General features: G+C 35.1%; 1 protein-coding gene across 3 annotated transcripts in view; it reads right to left on the reverse strand.

Moving 5' to 3' along the window:
• The window catches only part of VIRMA (vir like m6A methyltransferase associated), a 155,398-nt gene that overhangs the window by 66,767 nt on the left and 69,161 nt on the right, over nucleotides 1–19,470 (reverse strand). For all 3 annotated transcript variants that reach the window (XM_077167222.1, XM_077167223.1, XM_077167221.1), the window contains exons 12-16: nucleotides 17,308–17,401; nucleotides 16,621–17,165; nucleotides 15,857–16,092; nucleotides 15,140–15,392; nucleotides 14,204–14,421 (exon numbers count right to left, since the gene is read on the reverse strand). In XM_077167222.1, the coding sequence (XP_077023337.1) occupies nucleotides 14,204–14,421; nucleotides 15,140–15,392; nucleotides 15,857–16,092; nucleotides 16,621–17,165; nucleotides 17,308–17,401 (1,346 nt within the window). The remainder of the gene's footprint in view (nucleotides 1–14,203; nucleotides 14,422–15,139; nucleotides 15,393–15,856; nucleotides 16,093–16,620; nucleotides 17,166–17,307; nucleotides 17,402–19,470) is intronic.

The following is a 19,470-nucleotide window of genomic DNA, read 5'->3' on the forward strand; positions in this document are numbered from 1 at the left end:
AAAGAAATCACAGAAGACCTAAATAGATGGAAGGGCATACCATGTTCACGGATTGGAAGACTAAATATAGTTAAGATGTCAATCCTACCTAAATTGATTTACAGATTCAATGCAATACCAATCAAAATCCCAACAACGTATTTTTCAGAAATAGAAAAAACAATAAGCAAATTTATCTGGAAGGGCAGGGTGCCCCGAATTGCTAAAAACATCTTGAGGAAAAAAAACGAAGCTGGAGGTCTCGCGCTGCCTGACTTTAAGGCATATTATGAAGCCACAGTGGTCAAAACAGCATGGTATTGGCATAAAGATAGATATATTGACCAATGGAATCGAATAGAGTGCTCAGATATAGACCCTTTCATCTATGGACATTTGATCTTCGATAAGGTAGTCAAGCCAACTCACCTGGGACAGAACAGTCTCTTCAATAAATGGTGCCTAGAGAACTGGATATCCATATGCAAAAGAATGAAAGAAGACCCATATCTCACACCTTGTACAAAAGTTAACTCAAAATGCATCAAAGATCTAAACACTAGGTCTAAGACCATAAAACAGTTAGAGGAAAATGTAGGGAGATATCTTATGAAATTTACAATTAGAGGCGGTTTTATGGACCTTAAACCTAAAGCAAGAGCACTGAAGAAGGAAATAAATAAATGGGAGTTCCTCAAAATTAAACACTTTTGTGCATCACAGAACTTCATCAAGAAAGTAGAAAGACAGCCTACACAATGGGAGACAATATTTGGAAATGACATATCAGATAAAGGTCTAGTATCCAGAATTTATAAAGAGATTGTTCAGCTCAACAACAACAAAAAGACAGCCAACGCAATTACAAAATGGGAAAAAGACTTGAACAGACACCTATCAGAAGAGGAAATACAAATGCCCAAAAGGCACATGAAGAGATGCTCAATGTCCCTGGCCATTAGAGAAATGCAAATCAAAACCACAATGAGATATCATCTCACACCCACCAGAATGGCCATTATCAACAAAACAGAAAATGACAAGTGCTGGAGAGGATGCGGAGAAAGAGGTACACTTATCCACTGTTGGTGGGAATCTCAAATGGTGCAACCACTGTGGAAGGCAGTTTGGCGGTTCGTCAAAAAGCTGAATATAGAATTGCCATATGACTATCTACTCAAAGGACTTAAGGGCAAAGACACAAACGGACATTTGCACACCAATGTTTACAGCAGCGTTATTTATAATTGCAAAGAGATGGAAACAGCCAAAATGTCCATCAATAGACGTGTGGCTAAATAAACTGTGGTATATACATACGATGGAATATTATGCAGCTTTAAGACAGGATAAACTTATGAAGCATGTAATAACATGGATGGACCTAGAGAATATTATGCTGAGTGAGTCTAGCCAAAAACTAAAGGACAAATACTGTATGGTCCCACTGATGTGAACGGATATTCGAGAATAAACTTGGAATATGTCATTGGTAACAGAGTCCAGCAGGAGTTAGAAACAGGGTAAGATAATGGGTAATTGGAGCTGAAGGGATACAGACTGTGCAACAGGACTAGATACAAAAACTCAAAAATGGACAGCACAATAATACCTAATTGTAAAGTAATCATGTTAAAACACTGACTGAAGCTGCAGCTGAGGTATAGGTTTTTTTTTTTTTTTTTTTACTATTATTACTACTTTTATTTTTTTTCTCTATATTAACATTCTATATCTTTTTCTGTAGTGTTGCTCGTTCTTCTAAACCGATGCAAATGTACTAAGAAACGATGATCATGCATCTATGTGATGATGTTAAGAATTACTGATTGCATATGTAGAATGGTATGATTTCTAAATGTTGCATTAATTTCTTTTTTTCCGTTAATTAATAAAAAAAAATGCAGGAAGCAAAATAGTAGAAGAAAGTACTACCCACGCAGTAATAACACTAAATGTTAATGGATTAAACTCCCAATCAAAAGACATAGTCTGGTAGAATGGATTAAAAAACAGGACCCATCTATACGCTGTCTCTACTCAAAGGTCACGAGGCCAAGGACACAAATGGACATTTACATACCAATGTTTATAGCAGCATTATTAATAATTACCAAGAGATGGAAACAGCCAAAATGTCCATCAACAGACAGTTGACTAAATAAACTGTGACATTTAAATAAGATGGAATATTATGCAGCTGTAAGACAAAATAAAATCATGAAGTATGTAACATGAATGGACCTTAAGGACATTATGCTGCGTGTGATTAGCCAGAAACAAAAGGACAAATACTGTATGGTCTCACTGATATGAACTGACATTAGTGAATAAACTTGGAATATTTTCTTGGTAACAGAGGCCATCAGGAGATAGAAATAGGGTAAGATAGTGGGTAATTGGAGCTGAAGGGGTACAGATTGTGCAACAGGACTGAATATAAAAACTCAGAAATGGACAGCACAATATTACCTAACTGTAATACAATTATGTTAAAACACTGAATGAAGCTGCATATGAGAATGATAGAGGGAGGAGGGCTGGGGCATAAATGAAATCACAAAGAAAGATAGACGATAAAGATTGAGATGGTACAATCTAGGAATGCCTAGAGTGTATAATGATAGTGACTAAATGTACAAATTTAAAAATGTTTTTGCATGAGGAAGAACAAAAGAATGTTATTACTGCAGTGTGCTGAAAACAGATGGTAATTAATAATTTAAAATTTCAACTAATGTGTGAGACTAAAGCAAAAAATGTTTATTTGGTACAAATCTATACTTTGACTAGTGCATCTCCTAATATAACTTATGTAGATAGTTGATTGAACACCTTAAGTACATGGAACTTTGTATAGGACATGAGAGTTTGTTGGTTTGTCCAGGTGATGCCCTGATGAATCCCAGAGTGATTTGATCAGTGAGCGGAAAAGTATTTGCAAAGTCCCCTTTGGGGAATGGTGAGAACAGGGGAAAACTCAACTTCCCCAAGTTGAATTCTTGATATTCTCACAAGCAGTGTGGACAACCAAAGCTATAGACTGAGCCCCCAGTCTTGGGGTTTGTTCATATGAAACTTAACCCCACAGGGGATAGGTCAAGCCTACTTAAAATTAAGCCTAAGAGTCACCCCCAAGAGAACCTCTTTTGTTGCTCAGATGTGGCCTCTCTCTCCAGCCAACACAGCAAGCAGACTCACCACCCTCCCCCCGTCTACGTGGGACATGACTACCAGGGGTGTGGATCTTCCTGGCAGCGTGGGACAGAAATCCCAGAATGAGCTGAGATTCAGCATCAAGGGATTGAGAAAAACTCTAGAATGAGCTGAGACCCAGCATCAAGGGATTGAGAAAACCTTCTCCACCAAAAGGGGGAAGAGTGAAATGAGACAAAGTGTCAATGGCTGAGAGATTCAAAACAGAGTCAAGAGGTTATCCTGGAGGTTATTCTTATGCATTAAGTAGATATCACCTTGTTGTTCAAGATGTAGTGGAGAGGCTGGAGGGAACTGCCTGAAAATGTAGAGCTGTGTTCCAGTAGCCATGTTTCTTGATGATGATTGAACAATGATATAGCTTTCACAATTAGACTCTGTGAATGTGAAAACCTTGTGTCTGATGCTCCTTTTATCTACCATATCAACAGAAGAGTAGAACATATGGAATAAAAATAAATAATAGGGGGAACAAATGTTAAAATAAATTTAGTTTGAAAGGCTAGTGGTAAATGAAAGCGAGGGGTAAGGGGTATGGTATATATAATCTTTTTTTTCTCTCTTCATTTTATTTCTTTTTCTGTTGTCTTTTTATTTTTTTCTGAATTGCTGCAAATGTTCTAAGAAATTATGAATATGCAACTATGTGATGTATTGAGAATTACTGAATATATATGTAGAACAGAATTATATGTTGATGTTTTTGTTCTTAATTTTTTTAAATTAATAAATAAATTTAAATAAATAAATAAATAAATTTAAATAAATAAATAAACAAATAAAGTGTCAGTGGCTGAGAGATTTCAAAGATAATCAAGAGGTTATCCTGGAGGTTATTCTCACACATTATATAGACATCCCTTCATAAATTAAAGAGTATTAGACTAGAGGGAAGTGCCTGAAACTGCAGAACTGTGTTCCAGTAGCCATGTTTCTTGAAGATGACTGTATAATGATACTGTTTGCAATGTGACTGTGAAATCTGATGCTCTTTTATCTATGGTATGGACAGATGAATAAAACATATGGATTAAAAATAAATAAATAATAGTGGGACCAAATGTTAAAATTAAAAAATATATATATTGGATAGATGGAAATACTAGTGGTCAATGAGAGGGAGGTGTGAGAGGTACGGTATATACGAGTTTCTTACGTTTTTCTTTTTATTTCTTTATCTGAAGTTTTAATGTTCTAAAAAATATCATGGTGATGAATATACATCTATGTGATGATATTGTGAGCCAATGATTGTACACCATGTATCGAATGTTTGTGTGTAAGAACGCATGTGCTTGCACATTGTTATATCAATAAAAATTAAAAAAAAAATAAACAAGAAAGAGCAAAAATTGCGGATTTAAAGCACACCTGGAGAAACCTGAAAGGAACAACAAACTAACCCCAAAGCAAATTGAAGAAGAGAAATAACAGATTAAAGCAGAAATAAATGAATGGGAGAAGAAAAGAATAATAGAAAGAATGAATAAAACCAAAAGTTGGTTCTTTGACAAGATCAGTAAAATTGATGGGCCACTAACAAGGGTGACAAAGAAAAAAAGAGAGAGGATACAAATAAACAAAATAAGAAATGAGATGGGATCCACTATCATAGACCCCGAAGAAATAAAATCATAAGAGGATACTATGAATTACTATATGCCAACAAACTAGACAACTTAGATGAAGTGGACAAATTCCTGGATACACACAAACAAGCTATACTGATTCAGGAAGAAACAGAAGATCTCAACAAACCAATCACAAGTAAGGAGAGTCAATCAGGCATCAAAAATCTTCCTATGATGAAAGCCCAGGGCCAGATGGCTTCACAGGGGAATTTTTATCAAACATTCCAAAAAGAACTAACACCAATCCTGCTCAAACTTTTCCAAAAAATTGAGGAAAAAGGAACTCTACCTAACTCATTTTATGAAGCTAATATCATTTTAATACCAAAACCCGGTAAAGATGTTATAAGGAAAGAAATCTACAATCTCCCCAATGAACAGAGATGTAAAAATTCTCAGTTAAAATATTAGCAAATCGAATCCAACAATATATTAAAAGAATTATACACCATGAACAAGTGTGGTCTATTCCAGGAATGCAAGAATAGCTCAACACAAGAAAAACAATTAATGTAATACAGTACATTAACAGATCGAAAGGGAAAAACCACATGAACATCCCAATTGATGTTGACAAAGCATTCGACAAAATTCAGCATCCTTTTCTAATAAAAGTACTTCAAAAGACAGGAATCAAAGGTAAGTACCTCAATATGATAAAGGGAGTATATGAAAAACTGACAGCAAGCATCATACTCAATGGAGAGAGACTGAAAGCTTTTCCTCTAAGATCAGAAAGAAGACAAGGATAACAACTGTCACCACTATTATTCAACATTGTGTTAGAAGTTCTAGCTAAAGCAATCGGCAGGACAGAGAAATAAAAGACATCCAAACTGGAATGGAAGAAGTAAAACTCTCATTCTTTGCAGATGATATGATACTATACTTGGAAGATCCTGAGATATCTACAGCAAAGTTACTTGAGCTAATAAACTCAGCAAAGTGGCGGGATATAAAATTAATGTGCAAAAATCAGTAACATTTCTATACACAAGCAATGACCTAGCTGAAGTCAGTTAAGGAAAAAATTCCATTCAAAATAGCAACTAAAAGAATCAAGTACTTAGGAATGAAGAACTTACTAGTTAGTACTTAACTAGGGACATAAAGGACTTGTACACAGAAAACTACATAACACTGCTAAAAGAAATCAAAGGAGAACTAAATAGGTGGAAAGACATTCCCTGCTAATGGACAGGAAGGCCAAATATAGTTAAGATGTTAATTCTCCCCAAATTGATCTACAGATTCAACATAATACCAATCAAAATTTCAACAACCTACTTTGAAGATCTGGAAAAGCTAACTAGCAAATCCATCCGGAAGGGAAAGAGACCTCGAATAGCTAAAAGCATCCTAAAAAAGAAGAACAAAGTGGGAGGTCTAATACTCCATGACTTTAAAACCTTTTATAAAGCCACCGGCACAAAGACAGAAGCACAGACCAATGGAATAAAATCAAGAGTGCAGAAATTGACCACCAAATCTATGGTCAACTAATTTTTGACAAAGCCCCCAAATCCTCTGAACTGGGACAAAATAGTATTTTCAATAATTGGACATGGAAGAACTGGATATCAATAGCCAAAAGAATGAAAGAGGACTCCTGTCTTACACTCTACACAAAAATTAACTAAAAGTGGATCAAACACTTAATTATACGAACCAGCACCATTAAGCTTCTAGAGGAAAATGTAGGGAAACATCTTCAAGACCTAGTAATAGAAGGTTGGCTTCCGAAACTACACCCAAAGCACAAGCAACGAGAGAAAACAGATAAATAGGAATCCCTCAAAATCAAATACTTCTGGACCGCAAAAGACTTTGTTAAAAAGGTGAAGAGGTAGCAAACTGAATGGAAAAAAAATATTTGGAAATCACACATCAGACAAAGGTTTGAGTTCCTGTACATACAAAGAAATCATACAACTCAATTATAAAAGAACAAACAACCCTATTATAATATGGGCTAAAGATATGAATGGACATTTTTCTGAAAGCAAATACATATGGCTCAAAAGCACATGAAGTGATTCTTATTTTCATTGGCTTTAAGGGAAATGCACATCAAGACTACAATGAGATACCACCTCACACCTATAAGAATGGCTACTATTAAACAAACAGGAATCTATAAATGTTGGAGAGGATGTGGAGAAACTGGGACACTGTGCGCTCAGCCACTGTGGAGGACTGTTTGGCGGTTTCTTAGGAAACTAAATATTGAATTGCCCTGTGACCCAGCAATAGCACTACTCCAGATATACCCAGAAGAGCTGAAAGCAATGACACAAGCAGACATTTGCACACTGATGTTCATAGCAGCATTATTCACAATCGCCAAAAGATGGAAACAAACCAAATGCCCCTCAATAGAAGACTGGATCAACAATATGTGGTACATATATACAATGGAATATTATGCAGCAGTAAGACAAAATAACATCCTGAAGCACATGACAAGATGGATGAGCCCTGAGGACATAATGCTGAGTGAAATTAGCCAGACCCAAAAGGACAGATACCATATGATTTCACTTTTTGACCAGCATAAAGGTATAATCAGAGGCTTATCATACAGAATGTGGGGGACTTAGAGATACACAGAAGCTAGAGATGCGTGAACTGTTAGCTAATGAGGTTGAACTCCAATGTAAGGGAACAGATCGGAGTAAAGGTGGTTCTCAAGTGGGTCTAGAAGGAATATTACCATATTGAAGATGGCAACAAGACTGAAAGGGGATGTATAGACCTACATGTCTCACTGATTAATACGAGAAATATGAAATAGTTCTTGCAAGAATTACTTCAAATATATGATTCTTGTACAAAGACATTGCATGGTATGAACTATATTCAAAAGGAAACCCATCAGCACTACCACAGCAACAGCAGAAGTAATTAACGGGGGGAGGGACAAGAGTTAAGAGGACGTTTAGATTTTCTGTTTGGCGAGGGTGTATTTATTGGTTTTCTGTCTCTTGAGAACAATGAAATCTTCTAAAATTGAGAATGTTGATGGACTGTGGACTTCAGGCCTTCTACATGATGCCCGATGAAAGCAGGTGGCTAAAGGATGCACTGAGGGAGAAACAGATTGGCAAAAAATGGTGTATACTTATAAATGAAGGTTGTGCTGCTACAAAAAGGAACAAAGTAGTAAGGCATGCAATGATGCGAATGAACAGGTGGGACATTTGGTGAGACAAAAAAAGCCAGGAACAAAAGAACAACAATGGTATGGCAGCCTTTAGAAAATGCTTATAAGAAAACAGGGGCCTAGACTGCAAGCTTTTAGAGCAGACACATTAAGTCTGGAGTCGTGATCATTATTTCCGGATTGTGAGAGGCTGTTTTATACATATAACCTGATATTTAGAGACAAGAATGAAGCTGAACAGGTTGGGGTTAAAGTAATTCAGAACATAGGCATAACTAAGACAGTGTTTTAGAACCACGCATACACACTGAGACCAATGGAAGAAAGATTTATTTTGGTCTGGAACTAAAATTTTCTGCAGTGTATAATTTAATTCAACCTATTTGTATAGCTCATTTGAACAACTGAAACACAGGCAGTTCAGAATGAGAAAGAGGTCCTTTAATCCTGTACAGATTATTGTAATGCGTGGATATATCCTTGAGTATATTAAGTAATCAAAAAGTATTGGCAAAGTCCCCTGAAGGAGGGGAGAAAGACTATGGAACTATTAAACCTTACCATCAGGGAATCCCCTGATACTGTGTCAAACTTTAGGGACACCCAAATCAATAGGCCATGCCCACAATTATGAGGCTTGCTCTTGTGAAGCTTATGTAGGTAGCACAGAAGCTTAGCCTACCTATAGGCATGCCTAAGAGTTACTTCTGGAGGAACTCTTTTGTTGCTCAGATGTGGCCTCACTCTCTCTAAGCCCAACTCTGCTTAGTGAAATGGTTCACTTCTGCAAGTGAAACCATTGCCCTCCCCATTACATGGGACATGACATCCTCGGGTGAAAGTTTCCCTGGTGACGTGGGAGAGGATTCCCAAGGATGAAGCCAGGCCTGGCACGATGGGATCAATAATTTCATCCTGACCAAAAAGGGGAAAAGAAGTATACTTAATAAAGTATCAGTGGCAGAGAGAGTTCAAATAGAGTCGAAAGGCTACTCTGGAGGTTGCTCTTATGCAAGCTTCAGGTAGTCCTTGTACCTATCATAACCTGCCAACCCCCAACCAGGACCATCCCAGTCAATCCTAAAGAACACCTAGGGCAATATATAAGATTTCACAAGGGTTCCATGCACTAGAGCAACTTTCCAGAAACCTACAACCTACCTCCAGATGGGTCCCTGATCCAGATAAGTCCTGAAACCTAGCCCAGCCTCTCCAGAACATTAGATAGTTCCATCTCCCTACCCCATATTAGTGACAGACCCTTCCAATATGAAAAATTTAGCATTCATAGCCCATAGCCTAAAGAGAGGGATGGAAAGATCAAAGGTGATGGTGCAGTTACACAGAGAAGACAGGATTTAACGAATGAGTATGATTACTGAATCATTAAATTGATATCTCTTTTAGTCTCCGGTATTTTAGAGCAGCTAGATGTACAAACCTAAACCTGTGAAATTGTAACCCATGCCAAACTCTGAAATCTGTTCTACAACTAACTGTGGTGCTGTGCTTTGAAATTTATAGCTTTTTTGTATATATGTTATTGCTCACAAAAAAAAGAAGGAAAAAAAAGTCAATTATGATGATAAAATATTTGAGCCCTCTAGCCTCCTATATTCTGGAGCAGCTAGAAGGAAAAATATGATAGGATCGTATGGTAGCCCACAACAAACTCTGGGATCTGTCTTGTAACTACTTGTTGAAGAGTGCTTTGAAAACTACTGGTTTTTTATTTCTTTGCTTTGTATACACGTTATACTATACATTTAAAAAAGTTAAAAATATAAAAAAGGGATCTTTATGGTGGTGGCCATATTCTATATCATGACTGTATCAATTCCAGTATCCTGGTTATGACACTGTACAAGAGTTTTTTTTTTAATTAATTAACGAAAAAAAAAGAAATTAACCCAACGTTTAGAAATCATACCATTCTACATATGCTATCAGTAATTCTTAACATCATCACATAGATGCATGATCATCGTTTCTTAGTACATTTGCATCGGTTTAGAAGAACTAGCGACACACCAGACAAAGATATAGAATGTTACTATAGAGAAAAGAAATAAAAGTAATAATAGTAAAAAACAAAACAAAACAAAAACAAAAACAAAAACAAACAAACAAACAAAACCTATAGCTCAGATGCAGCTTCATTCAGTGTTTTAACATGATTACTTTACAATTAGGTATTATTGTGCTGTCCATTTTTTTTTTTTTACATGGGCTGTCCATTTTTGAGTGTACAAGAGTTTTGCAAAATGTTACCAACAAGAAACTGAGTAAAAGGTACCTAGGATTTCTCTTTATTCTTTCTTACAGATGCTTCTGACTCTATAATTATCTCAAAATAAAATATTTAATTAAAAATGAAAAAATAATTAATTAGAAACTAATTATTTGAGTACTAAGGTTAAACAAGTAAACATATCGCTAATGAGAACCGGGTTTTTCATTGCTAGAAAATAAAATTACAAAAAAGAAAGGGGAAAAGGCTAGAATTAATTTTGTAATATTGTATTTGAGTCAAGGGGATCAATATAGACTCATTTAAATATATAGAGATGCAAATAAGTAGATACAGAAATAAATGTAAGTGTGTGTGTGTGTATATGCACAAGTCATAACCTATATGTATATTTCCTAGCTCTATCTAATAAGAGAGACCAAAACTAGTGGCACACTAACAACAATGAACACACCAACCACACAGATCTATTTCTAAATATCATTCTCCAATAAAAGGAACAAGACTCCCTGAACAACAATTTGATTTCAAGATGGGACAGAGAAAACATAAGCTAAGCCTGGAGCACCTTGTGGCACCCAAAATAAGGAAGTGTTTTAAAAGAAAAAAAGAAGAGGCACAGAAGCCACCCTGAAAGACCTCCAGTGGCCAAGGTGGAACAAACTGAGGAAGAAAATAAATAACAATAGTACTGGATTATCACCCAAAGTAAAAAAAATTAATGTCAACAAGCCCATTCTGATATAAATATTTAAATAAATAAATTCGAGAAAATGGAAAATTTTTCCTTGTAGAATTATACTTAAAATATAAAAGGAGAGAGGGAAATAAGAAATCACTATTAGAAAACAATAGTAATAACTGCTATATACAAGATCCACTGATGGGTACTGAAATTAGTATGTAAAAGTTTTAAGCAGAAATAAGATATCTGCATAGTCTCAAAGTATCTCTTCCAAAATATTTAGTAATTAGAAAATGAAAAATAATAAGTTCGCAGTGCAGAATTCTGGGACACAGCTAGAATTACTTAGTAAAGTAATCGAAGTATTTACTGATATGATACACTGAGAAGGAATGCCACTTCTTTGGTTTCCTTCCTAGCAAAGCATAATGATCTAATCATGAGAAAACATCAGATGTTCATCAGCCACAGTCTGGGGACGTACAACATATGAAGATACCATTTGTAACAAGTATACCAAAAAGTAGGGGGTAGGAGTTTACAGGAATGTACTTTACATATACTATTAAAGTTAGCATCAAATCAAAAGTGATTGTTAGAGACAGGATGTTAAATTAAGCCCTTGGTAACTGCAAAGAAAATATCAGTATAACAAGAACATGCAAAGTCATAGTCAGAAACTAAAATACAAGTTACCAGGGACTGGGCGGGGGTGGGGAACGGGGAATTAATGCTTAACACGGTTTCTGTTTGGGGTGATAGAAAAGTTTTGTTAATGGATGGTGGTGATGGTGGTACAACATTGTTATTAAACCACTGAATTGTATATATGAAATTGGTTAAAATAGGAAATTTTAGGTTGCATATAAAAAACAACAAAATACACTACAGAACTGTATAATACACAGTCAATCCTAATTTAAACTATGGACATAATTAATAGCAGAATTATAATATTATTGCTCTAAGAAGGAAGAGATATTTTTCATTGAATCTCCAGCTCATAGAACACTGCCTTGTCCAGAAAAGACATTCAATAAGTATTTGTGAACTAAATGAATCTATTGCTCTTTCTCATTTATTCAGAGTGCCTACAATGTACCAGGCTTCTAGGTAACAGTAGAGTGCAGTCAAGAAGACACAGTCCCTGTCCTCATGAAGAACTTATTCCGGTGAGAGAGAAAACCAAATAAGCAATATATGCATATAATACAATATCAAACAGTGAAAAATATAAAGTGGGTAAGGAGTGGGGGGACACACATGCCAGGATATTTCAGACAGAGTGATCAGGATATATGCTTATATAGATACCTCAGTGAAGCAAGGAAATAAGCCATGGAAAGATCTGGGAGAAAATACATTTTAGGTCAAAAAAAGAAAAACGCTGGAGGTAGAAACAAGCTTGACATGAGTATAAAAAAGTAAGGATAAACAAGCTATGAAATAAGTCAAAGAAATAAGCAAGGGGCAGATTGTACAGAGCCTTATAGACAATCAAAGAGTGTTTGGATCTTATTGAGGTGCAACAGGAAGCCATTAGAAGAACTTAAGCAAGAGAATGACATATCTATTTTAAGTTTTAAAAGATCACTCTGGCTGCTGAGGGAATGGATATTAGGGGAGCCATTGCTGAAGCAAGGAGACTAGTTAGAAGCCTATTACGATGGGCCAGGCAAGAAATGATAGTGCCCTAGACATGAGAAGTAGCTGTGGAGATGGAGAAAAGTGATTAAGATTCAGGATATATTTTGGAGGTATAATCTACAGGATTTATTGAATTGGATGTAGGGGGTGATGAAATAAGACGATTTGAGAATCTTGGGTTTTGAGCCAGTATATATGGGTGGAAGGCATAACATTTACTGAGATAAGTAAGAAGAAATATGTTTAAGCAAGAATAGCAAGAGCTCTGCTTTAGATCTGTTCACTTTGAGATGACCATTAAACACACAAGAAGAGATATCAAGGAAAAATGAGAATAGGTTAAAATCACTTAGGAACAACTATGTTACGATATTGTGAGCCACTGATTGCACACTATGTATGGAATATATGTATGTGAAGATTTGTCAGTAAAAATATTTAAAAAAAAGAATTTAAAGGAATTATTAAAAAAAACAATCACTTAGGAAAATATTACAGATTAAAAAAAAAAGGACCGGGCAGTGCAATGGTGGCTCAGTGGCAGAATTCTCACCTGCCATGCCGGAGACCTGGGTTTGATTCCTAGAGCCTGCCCATGTCAAAAAAAACAAAAAGAGGATCATAAACATGGGTCTGTCTGAGCCAACAAAACACATACAATGCTATGAGAGAGGTATGAAAAGAGTATTTGTGGGAGCAACTAGCCAAGCCAGCTCAGCTACAAGTACAAGTAGAGATATCAAGGAAAGCTTTTTGGCTTTCTGGAAGTGGTAGTATATAAGTGAGTTTTAAAGGATATGGAGTAAATACCCAGGATAATCAAGAAGTAAAATTTAAAGACTTTGGTGAAAGATTGGGAAGAAGGGAAGGGATACTTGAAAGTCCAGCAGGTACCACCAACTGAAAGAGGAAATACAAGAGAGGGACAGGGTTGTCAAGACACAGAGATGGAGAAGACAGGAGACAGTAACAAACACCGAAATGGAACATAATCAACTTTCAACCAATGTTGAAAGAATCAATGAGAAAGAGGCTCAACTATATGTTTCCTCCTTTCTCATAATTCCATGTATTTCTACAAATTCCCAAGGAAATCTATATACTAGTCGGCTACGTTCTCTCTTCCTTTTCCTAGTGAAGGAAAAGACCAGGGCATGGACAGAGAGACTAGGGCATAAAGTACACTTGAGAAACTGAGCAGACAGGTTTCTATAATTTCAAATTACTTCTGTTTCCTCAGTCATTCCTCTAGAGAATAAAATACAAAGAATCAATACATTTAGTTTTAGGGTCTATAAAATCACATAATATCACCATTAAGAGACTATAAGTGCATATATCGATGCAATAAATATCTTAGGTTGTGAACTACCTTGGGACAATAAGGTTTCCTTCATAAATACTGCACTATGCCCACATTAATTTGTCTATCTATTCAATTAACATTTTCAATCCAAAAAATTCTACTACTATGACATTTCACCACTAATGAATCTTCTCCATAAATGTAAATTTTCTCCACATGAAATCATATCTTCAATAGTCTACAATAAATTAATTAATTAATTTGTGGCAAGGGGGCAGACTGAAAAATTAAACCTTAGAGTATATTAAATTAGATGAAAAATTACCTTTTCAAATGAAATAATCCATAATCATGCTCTGCAAGAAACATCATTGTTCTGACACATGTTAGTAAACAGTTGTAATTGCTCTCAGGGTTAGCTAGTGTAGCCAATAGACAGTCACAGATTGAGGCCATCAACTCTTTGTTTGGTAGAGAATTGGAGAGTTGTTCCAGTTCAGAAACAGAACCTTCAGAAGAGCCTGGCAAAATAAGTGCAATGTCCTGTTGGTAAGAGAGGATGGAAAAATGTTTACATGATTACCATCATCAGTTAGCATTTTTATTTCAGAAATACACAACAATTACACTTGTAATTATCTCCTTAAAGTTTCCTTTTTACCTTCCCACACCAAATATAGACTCAAACACATCAAAAACAAAAAGGATTTGGTTTGCCCTTTTATAAAATATAATGTAATGAAACATACCTAAAGGAATAAATATTTTACTTTATAATATTTTTACTCTCACAGTAAAAATATTTTTGAAAAAATACTTTGAAAAAATATTACTTCTGTATATACTTCTGAAACACTAACTATAGTTTCTACTTTCAAATGGTTAACTACAAAAAGTGAAGTATTTTTGTACTATAATATTTTTAATCACAATATTATCCAATCATTGGTATCTTTCTAAAAAATTTAAGAAACCATTCAGAAAACTAAATTTTAATCAAAGTATCTAGATTGGAGTCTAGAATATGACAAAAGACCACAGATGAGGTTCACGTATCAGCGAACCTAGGATCCGAGTGTTATTCAGTGCAGTTGTGCAACCATGATGATGTGGATTATATAAAGAGTAGTGTCTATATATAAAGGAGTACCAAAAGAATGCTCTTGAGGTTTAAGGACTTAAAATACCTTCATTTAAAAATTATTTTCTATTAGGTCCTCTTTTTGCATAAACACAGACTTTATAAAATAACCATAAATACCTGATCACAGAGTGATTGCAAAATGGACGTGATATATTCAACACACTGTTGGCGAACAACACTGTCTCCAGGAGACCGCACCAAAGCCAACAAGTCCTGGAATATCTCTGCATATCTTTCATCACCTTTAATAGTTCCATTAATTAGATGCAAAATGGCTAATTTACAAGCTTTGTGCGAAGCCAGAGCATCAAGAAGAGCAAGCAACCTGGTGGTTTGGCTAGTATACTGTTTTTCTTTATCTTCTGAAGTGCTGAAATAAAATCAAAATATTTGTAAACAAAGTTCTTGATTTTAATGCATTATTGAACTAATACTTATTTCTCAGCATATAATCCTAAAAAAATTTTGTATAAAAGTTTCAGAAATTCAGGTTTTCGGTAATATAGTTTCTTAAATCAGAGTATTTCTTTACAGTTCACCTTTTCAAAGACCCAAAATCATGAACTTCAAAGTATTTTACACACGAAATAACGACATAACGTAGATTAAAAATCATCTACATACATATTATATATGTAATATGTTTATACATGTGAGTGTACATGTGCATGAATATTTATATATATATATATATGTGTGTGTGTGTGTGTGTTTGTGTATATATAGAGAGATATATGGCATTCTAAACCCTGGTTTCCAAGTTCTAAGAGAAAAAAATATATCCCGTGACAAGAATAACTTGGGTGGAATTTTTTTAATGTAAAATGATAATACCTTTGTAAGTCTTCTACAATCAAATCCAACACAGTTCTCATAATCAGAAGTGCAGTTGGTGAGGCAAGGTCACACAATTGAACACAAATACGCCGTAACATATGTTGAATGGGCTGGCAGGTTGTGCCAGAGAAAGAGCGAACTATTTCTTGGAGCAATTTTGCTTGAACATGAAGATGCATGCTCCACAATTTTCGGGTGTTGAGTGCCACTGATATATCATGTGGCTCAATAACCTGTTAAAAAAGTATAACGTGTATATACGTAGATTTTTATATTTATTTATAGTCACAAAAATTGTTCAAGAAGAACTGTTATAGAACATCTTTACTGCATGCTTAAAATATTTCGTTTTCTATTATACAATTAAACAATAAACCTAATAAAATCTTTTTGTTGTCTGGTTAACAGTCAGTAGTGCAGAGTCCAATGATAAAGCAATCTAGTTAATAAATTCTAACACCTGATAAGAGGTAGGGGTGGGGAGGAGGTGGAGTGGGGATTCAAAATAACAGAAAAAAGAAAGTACAAGTATACATAACAGCATAGTAAAACTCACTTCAACAAAAATTTGTTTTTAAAATGTTGCCCCTATATTTTCTCAATGACCAACTTGTTTCAATTTTTATCTCACCCTCTTCCAGTTATTTCTCACATCATTCTGGGCGGAGGGGAGATGAGGTTTTCTTTTTTAAAAAAATCACTGAATTTTAAAAAGTTTTTCTGCAGTCAATTATAAGATGCATGTTATATGGAAGTGATACCTGAGTTGTTTGCATGGGCAATGGAAGAGGCAGCAGCTCTGAAAGGAGTATGAGTCCAGAAAAAAATCCTTCAGGAACTTTCAAGATTGAAGAAAGAACTTCTTTTAACATTAAAGACCAAGTATTATTGGCCAGAGTCTCTTCTGAGATTGTGAGTTTCTCATTAACTCCTTGTGTAAAAGTCAGTAAGATATCAATGATATCATTCTGAATTTTCTGTTCATCGCTATCCAAACGACCTGAGAGGGGGATAGAGCAGAGGAGCATGTGTAAAGTAACAAGAGCTGAAGGAACACGCATGTCTTTAAACTCAAAGGATCCACCTCTCAGGAGTTCTGTTAACATGGTTTTAAGAAGAGTGAGTGTGCAGCGAGCCATTGAAATAGTAGTAACTCTGTGAAGAGTGGTCCCCATGTTGACATGGAGTCTCCAAGGCTGAGTTAGAATACTGTTCAATTTTTGCAGAACCCGAATAAAGGTGTCCATTCCTTCAGCAGAAAAAAGCTGAATAACAGCAAGATTCCATTTCAGGTCTTTCTGCTGACCTTTATGTAGCAAAAAGGAAGAAAAAAAAAGATAAAATATTATATGCTAAAGAATCAGATACAATATTTGTATATATAATATACATGCTATTTATACTAGGTTTAAAGAACAGTTGTTTTTTAAATATAGCACCCATATTACCTTCAACAGGTGGTGGTGGGCATGCCACATTACAGAGAACACGTAATGCAGTGGTAAGGCCAACACCTTCTGGGGTCATCAAGTTATCAATATTCTATAAAAATAAACAGAAAGTTTAACTTCTTGGTATCTACATATCAAGAGAAAATTCAAGACAAGGCATTAGTTAAAAATATGAGCTTCAAATTAAATATAATATTTTAAATTTATAAAATAAATTAAAAACATTAGTAAGGCCCTAGCTAAAGAAGCTTAAAAAGGTTATTTGATCTTTGGCACATGTTGTAACATGCTTTTGTATTATGTAAATAGTAAGTGTAAAGTACAAATATATTTTTAAAATATTGACTAAAACAAAGGTAACAGAACAGAAACGTATAAGACTCTCTGTATTAAGAGTTTAAAATAGCTCCTTTCTGTATACTCTTTTCATACATGCTCTCTCCCAAATATGAAACAAAGCTTCAATTTTAGTAAAGCGTGTGAGTCTAAACCACTTTCAAAACTGACGAATCAACCGTGAGTGTTTTAGAATTACAGTATCCTTTTCTAAAAATGCAGATACCAATGAAGTCCAGTTATGTTGCCTGACTGAGGCATGGTTAGAGGGAAACAGAAAATACAGTAGCCTAGGTCCTTAGTACCTGTCCAGGGTGTGTTTCCTAGCAACAAAGTTATGTTTACTTTGCTTACTTTTTAGAGCTTTCACTGAGTAACAAAAATATGGTAAAGAACATAAAAGGTTAGAAGACACAACTGAACAAGGTTACAATTTCAGCTTCTAAATCTCAGAGGAAAAACTTAAAAATAAGAAAATTCCTCTCTTACATGCTTCCCACCTCAGATTATCTTTTTTTTTTTTTACATATTCACCATCACGATCATTTCTTAGAACATTTGTGTCTATTTCCCTTTTCAGTGTTTGCAGTGTATTCCTCATGTATTTTGGGGCATTCTGGTTCGGTGCATAAATATTTATGATTGTTATGTCTTCTTGTTTAATTGTTCCTTTTATTAGTATATAGTGTCCATCTTTATCTCTTTTAACTGTTTTACATTTGAAGTCTAACTTGTTGGATATTAGTATAGCCACTCCTGCTATTTTCTGGTTGTTATTTGCATGAAATATCTTTTCCCAACCTTTCACTTTCAACTTATGTTTATCTTTGGGTCTAAGATGTGTTTCCTGTAGACAGCATATAGAAGGATCCTGTTTTTTAATCCATTCTGCCAATCTATGTCTTTTGATTGGGGAATTCAGTCCATTAACATTTAGTGTTATTACTGTTTGGATAATATTTTCCTCTGCCATTTTGCCTTTTGTATTATATATATCATATCTGATTTTCCTTCTTTCTACACTCTTCTCCATACCTCTCTCTTTTGTCTTTTTGTATCTGACTCTAGTGCTCCCTTTAGTATTTCTTGCAGAGCTGGTCTCTTGGTCACAAATTCTCTCAGTGACTTTTTGTCTGAGAATGTTTTAATTTCTCCCTCATTTTTGAAGGACAATTTTGCTGGATATAGGAGTCTTGGTTGGCAGTTTTTCTCTTTTAGTAATTTAAATATATCATCCCACTGTCTTCTAGCCTCCATGGTTTCTGCTGAGAAATCTACACATAGTCTTATTGGGTTTCCCTTGTATGTGATGGATTGTTTTTCTCTTGCTGCTTTCAAGATCCTCTCTTTCTCTTTGACCTCTGACATTCTAACTAGTAAATGTCTTGGAGAACGCCTATTTGGGTCTAATCTCTTTGGGGTGCGCTGCACTTCTTGGATCTGTAATTTTAGGTCTTTCATAAGAGTTGGGAAATTTTCAGTGAAAATTTCTTCCATTAGTTTTTCTCCTCCTTTTCCCTTCTCTTCTCCTTCTGGGACACCCACAACACGTATATTTGTGCGGTTCATATTGTCCTTGAGTTCCCTGATACCCTGTTCAAATTTTTCCATTCTTTTCCCGATAGTTTCTGTTTGTTTTTGGAATTCAGATGTTCCATCCTCCAAATCACTGATTCTATCTTCTGTCTCTTTGAATCTATCATTGTAGGTATCCATTGTTTTTTCTATCTTTTCTACTTTGTCCTTCACTTCCATAAGTGCTGTGATTTGTTTTTTCAGTTTTTCTATTTCTTCTTTATGTTCAGCCCATGTCTTCTTCATGTC

The sequence above is a fragment of the Tamandua tetradactyla genome, chromosome 6 (assembly GCF_023851605.1).
Source record: "Tamandua tetradactyla isolate mTamTet1 chromosome 6, mTamTet1.pri, whole genome shotgun sequence".
Taxonomy (NCBI): Eukaryota; Metazoa; Chordata; class Mammalia; order Pilosa; family Myrmecophagidae; genus Tamandua; species Tamandua tetradactyla.